The 5,649-nt window shown below is 36.0% G+C and overlaps 1 protein-coding gene across 1 annotated transcript; it reads left to right on the top strand.

Annotated features, from left to right (window-relative positions):
* Nucleotides 1-2,526: 2,526 nt before the first annotated feature.
* On the top strand, nucleotides 2,527-5,444 carry LOC147519333 (plant intracellular Ras-group-related LRR protein 4-like). Its single transcript, XM_086590956.1, is given in 5 exon segments — nucleotides 2,527-3,601; nucleotides 3,793-4,539; nucleotides 4,542-4,705; nucleotides 4,789-4,978; nucleotides 5,377-5,444. Coding segments are annotated over 4 exon segments (1,686 nt in total). The 5' UTR covers nucleotides 2,527-2,973; the 3' UTR covers nucleotides 4,936-4,978; nucleotides 5,377-5,444.
* The last annotated feature ends 205 nt before the right edge of the window (nucleotides 5,445-5,649 follow it).

The following is a 5,649-nucleotide window of genomic DNA, read 5'->3' as shown; positions in this document are numbered from 1 at the left end:
TCGTATGTTGTCGGTGGAGTATCGTTTTATTCTCCGGTACCGTCTTATGATTTTTTTGTACTCTGATAGTGGTTTATGTCCTGTTTGCAAAAAAGTAGACTAGATGCTTTCGGGGACCATGCAGCACATTGTAGACATTCCTCAGGTTTCAAATACCGACATGATCATGTTAGAGATATTTTATGTGATGCATTTTGGAGGGCTGGGGTACAAGTGAAGAAGGAGGCTCCTATGAATTTTCTCACTGATCCGAATGAGGGAAGATCTACCCTTCAGTCTGCGGATGTATTGATATACAGTTGGTCTGAGGGGAGACATGCATGTGTTGATGTAACTGAAGCCTCTCCGTTGGTAGGGCTTGGGAATGGAGTCTTTGAGGTGGAAGAAGTAGCTAAGAGAGCAGCGACAGGGAAGATGAAGAAACATGAGGAAGTTTGCACGGCTAACTAGCATTATTTCATTCTGTTTAGTTTCGACACTTTTAGTTTCTTGGAATAATAGTCTGTTAAGCTTCTCAAGAGACTTCAGAAAGTTATGGACAATAACGTTATGACAGCTGGTTATAACGAGTTTAGTTTTAGAAGAATATGATTTGCTATTAAGAAAGAACTTGCGGCACAGCTTGTTTCACGCTTGTCTTAATTATTTGTAAAAATCTTTATCTGTATCAATAAAATTTTCACTTAAAAAAAAAAAAAAAGTAGGTAAGGGCATTTTGGCAAAATAAAAGTATCAAATCATAAAAAATTTGAAGTTAATAGTACTATAGGTAAAAAAAAAAAAATAGATACCATTTAAAAAAAAATGAAAATTCGTGATACTAAATAGTTATAAACTCTTATTAAAATGTCATATATTTCCGTGACAACATTAAGTCATGTATGAAAGTATGTTGAGAATATTTTGTCAAAATTCCTAAGCCCAAACAGCATAGGCTAAATTGCTAAACTCTATTATATTTTTAGATAAATTACTTTTTAGTATTGGGACTCATTATTTGGATAAAATTGATTTGCATTGAAATACACCCGGATACATATCTCTATATAAATCAATTCTTATGATTACTAGATAGATTAAGTAGGTAAAATTAGTAGGTGAGTCTATTACTACTAGGCTAAACTGATAAACTCCAATCCACACTAGTCTACTACTACAGCACTACTTTACTACAACTAAAAATGGTCGTAGATCACGTGGCAATATTTAGAGAGTGAAACTGCTGGAATGGATAAGGAAGGAAGAGGACAAAAAGAGTTCAAAGAAATCGACAGCCTCATTGGGATTGAGTAATCAGCCAGCGTGATCATGTCTTCACGAGTCTTAAATTACATTGCCTGGTCCAGCCTATTCCAGGTGGCTCAATCATTCTAACTGCTTTTTCTGGGGTCCACCCATTTGCATCAGACCATTCAAAATCATGTCTTTCTCATGAGACGGGGTCCACTTACCAAAACAAGCTGTTTCTTTCCAAAATTAGCTTCCACACTGGTACATGCGATCACTTCTCTTAAATGCCAGTTTTATTATGTGGGCCACGTAGAAGCGAACGTTATATGTGTGTTCTCGTGAGAAACAATGACAGCTGGATGCGGTTGGACGGAATTTGAACTTGCTTTATTATCAACATACACGTGTAACAAAGTTACTACGTGGAAGCTTCGCTGTGGCATTCAGTGCTCAACGTCACCAACTTCGACAGTTGGATAAAAGCAAAACTGGATCATGACATTCTTTCTGTTACAAAATTGCCCTCGATGCCTCGTACTAGCTTGCGTATATTATGTAGATGTTTGTGGTTTTAAGTTATACGGCATCCGCAATATATTAATGCTTGGATCTCCTTCTTTTTAGAGTTGCCATTTAAAAAAGCAGGCCACTCGAGTAAGAAAATACATAAAGAAAAAATGTAAATTGCAAAAAAAATGAGGGGTCTATAATTCCTGAGATCAAATCAAGTTTGTACCAAATTAAGTTTGTGAAACAATTCCCAAATAAGGGCAATATATCTTGAAATCTCAAAACACAAGAATTCATAAAAACTCTTGTTATATATTTACCAAGTTGGCAAATGCCAATCCTTTTCGCCAATTTTTTTTATGAAGTTGTATACTTGTCTTGCCTATTGGCCAGTATATTGATAATTTGATATGTTGACATTTCGTGCGTACAATATATCAAGGATATGGATATTTTGAGCTTCAGTCACATCAAACAAAGCTTGGCATGATTGGGGTGCACAACAGCTGAAATCAACTTCTGACATTGGTACCAAATAAGAATTGGATGTTGTGTATTCACAGTGGCTATCACCTTCTTAACTTCACATATTATTTACCAAAGTAGTATACTTAATTTGTTAAGATCATTTCAAGTGCATGCTCTAGATGTGAAGTTTATAACTAATCAATATATTTTTCACTTTTAATAATACAGCACTTGGTTTGATGGGACATGGGTAGTTAAGTAAACCACAAAAGAGTGAGGTCATTGTTACCTCCTAAGGACGGAGGGTGAGTTGAGTTTTGTTCGGATGATAACGTCTAAAACTGTACATTTATTGTTTTCACGGTTTTACTTTACTGATAAAAAATCTGAACTTCTAAACAACTTATCAAAAGATTTCTCTTCCAGTTATATTTATTACAAATCAAACTTCAAATAGTGGAAAATTGCTGGATTCTCTATTACTAACCGAAAACACACACAGTTTTTGAGGTGAAAGAAAACTACAGCTAGACTTCCAGCCTTTTTTTTTTTTTTTTTTTTTTTAATTATTATTATTCAAAACCGTTTCGTTTTTGTGTCGTTTCGAAAAAAAAAAAACCATTTTGCAGAAATGGGTCTTGTTTTGGTGTTTAGAAAGTATAGTTAAGCTAGTTTCTTCTAGAACATTGTGTATCAGTGCAATTTTGTTTGTGATTTGGGTATCTTGATTTGAGTGTGAAACATTGATATTTGGGTATAAACAAAATGGGATCTTTTTTACAATCTGTAGATGGAGTAGTTGAAGAGATAATGAGAATACACAAATCTCTACCAACAAGGCCAGGACTAGAAGAGATTGAAGCAGCAAGAGCTTTAATACAAAATGTTGAAAAAGAAGAGCAATCTAGACTAGAAACAATTTCTAAGCAGAAAAAAAGTAAAGAAGTACCAGAAGAGTTGTTCTATGTATTACAAGAGATGCAGAGGAATTTGGTGTTTTTTCAAAGTAATGAAGAAAAAAGAGAAGCTATAAAACTACTTGATCTTGAGAATGTGCATGCACTTTTCGATGAATATGTACAGAGGGCATCGAAATGCCTTCCATCTAATAGTGGTGGTGGTGGTGGTTCAGATAGAGGGAGTAACTCGAAAAGATCTTTTGCGACGGTTTCGAGTACTTCTTCGTCCTCTGTGGTTAATAATATGGATACTTCAGTTCCAACTTCATCTGGGTATTATAATCAGAAAGAGATTAAAAGGAGTTCTGAATTGTATTCTAGAGATGATAGTTATGTAAAGAAGGCTAAGGCGACGTTATATGCTGATGGAATTGGGGTTGATTCGTTACGGCCCAAGATTGTAGATGCTTCTCTTAGACCTGCCACAATTTCTGGTGAGTTTGCAAGTCATTCTGAACTTATTGTTATCTATTTTATTTATTTATTTATGCTAGTTTATTGTATGTATCCATTAGTTTGTAGGTTTAGCTCTTCGGATGTAGTAGCATTTGTTGGTACTAGTAATATGATTCTAATATGGACTGTTATGGGGTTTTGATTATTACTTGAACATGTAATTATGTAGGTCAAGACAGTGATAAGCTGAGTTTGATAAAACTGGCAAGTTTGATTGAAACTGCTTTAAAGAAAGGTACTAAGGATCTCAATCTTCATAACAAGTTACTGGATCAAATTGAGTGGCTGCCGGATTCAATAGGAAAGCTGTCAGGTTTGGTAACTCTTGATTTGTCAGAGAATCGGATCGCTACGCTACCAACAACAATCGGAAACCTTTCTTCGTTAACCAAACTAGACCTGTACTCGAACAGGATTGCTGAACTCCCTGATACCTTTGGAAACCTCATTGGCTTGATCTATTTGGACTTGAGAGGGAATTATTTGACATCTTTACCTGCTACATTTGGTAAGTTATCATGTCTTCAAGAGCTTGATCTCAGCTCAAATAAGCTGGTAGTGCTCCCTGACTCAATAGGTAATCTCATCAGCCTGAAGAAGCTCATTGTGGAGACTAATGAGATTGAAGAAATTCCGCATACTATTGGTCAGTGTACTTCACTTGTCGAGCTTCGGGCAGACTATAACAGGCTAAAAGCCCTTCCAGAAGCTGTGGGGAGGCTTGCATGTTTAGAGGTTCTCTCTGTCAGATACAATAATGTCAAACAACTGCCAACGACAATGGCATCTTTATCAAACTTGCGAGAAATTAATGTCAGCTTTAATGAGTTGGAGTCGGTACCTGAGAGCTTGTGCCTTGCTACCACACTTGTCAAAATAAATGTATCGAACAATTTTGCTGATCTAAGATCGTTACCCGGTCTATTGGGAACCTAGAGATGTTGGAAGAGTTGGACATCAGCAATAATCAGATAAGGATCTTGCCAGAATCGTTTAGGTTGCTGGATCGACTACGCGTGCTTCATGCAGAAGAAAATCCTTTGGAGGTGCCACCAAGAAATATAGCTGAAAAGGGTGCGCAGGTAGTTCCTCTCAAAATGTTGAGTCTATTTAAGCAATCATATATTAACTTATTTTTGGGCTGATATTGGTCTTGTGCTTTTAGGCTGTTGTTCAGTACATGGTTGAACTTGTTTCCAAGAGGGATATCGCATCAAAACCTGTCAGGGACAGGAAGACTTGGGGCGGGTTGTGCTGCTTTTCAAAGTCTAACAAGAGTCAGCATAATGGTTATGGAAGTGTAGAAGCCTGATCTGGGAGCTCAAACAGATACACAACATAACTTGCTCTGTTTGGTAAGTTATGATAATCCCCCCAGTCATCATCGAGTGGTGATGCTTCCCTATTCTGTGAGTGCCTAGCTTTGGTTGAGCCACCAGGAATGTGAGAGCCATGCCAAACCTTTTATCCTTTAAAGTTATTAGGTTTGATGTTTCTTTTAAACTAATTTCATAAAACTCTCTCAATAATTAAGTTACTATTGGTACTTCACTACAGAGACCATTATTCCATAATAGCTTGTAATTATGTTATGTGAAGCTTCTTAATTGTTTTAACGTTCTTTATAAAGTACTATTTCTGATAAATCAGCATATTATTCACAAAATCAATATTCTTATAAAGTCAGGAATTGCTTACATTAATTCAATGATACTTATTTAGAATGCTCACTGAATCAATGATCATCTGGCAGGGGAACTTGTCTATGGATAATTTGATCAAAACTTTGACGTTCTTGCAGCAATCGTCGTATCCGAGGATTTGGAGAATTGGTCAGATATTACTCTGATCTCTGCTCATACCAAAGGTTTATTATATGTTGTTTCAGAACTTCCATTGTATTATTTGTTGTTTCATTTTCGATGAATTAGAATGAGATGTTGAGAAATGTATTGTCAACTTAAGCGGCTCAAAATGGTAAAAGAAAAGTTGTATCTGAAGATAAAGTCTTTTTACCCTTTCCCCG

Source organism: Coptis chinensis, chromosome 2 (assembly GCF_015680905.1).
Source record: "Coptis chinensis isolate HL-2020 chromosome 2, ASM1568090v1, whole genome shotgun sequence".
NCBI classification, from domain to species: domain Eukaryota; kingdom Viridiplantae; phylum Streptophyta; class Magnoliopsida; order Ranunculales; family Ranunculaceae; genus Coptis; species Coptis chinensis.
This window is presented reverse-complemented; position numbering and strand designations above follow the sequence as displayed.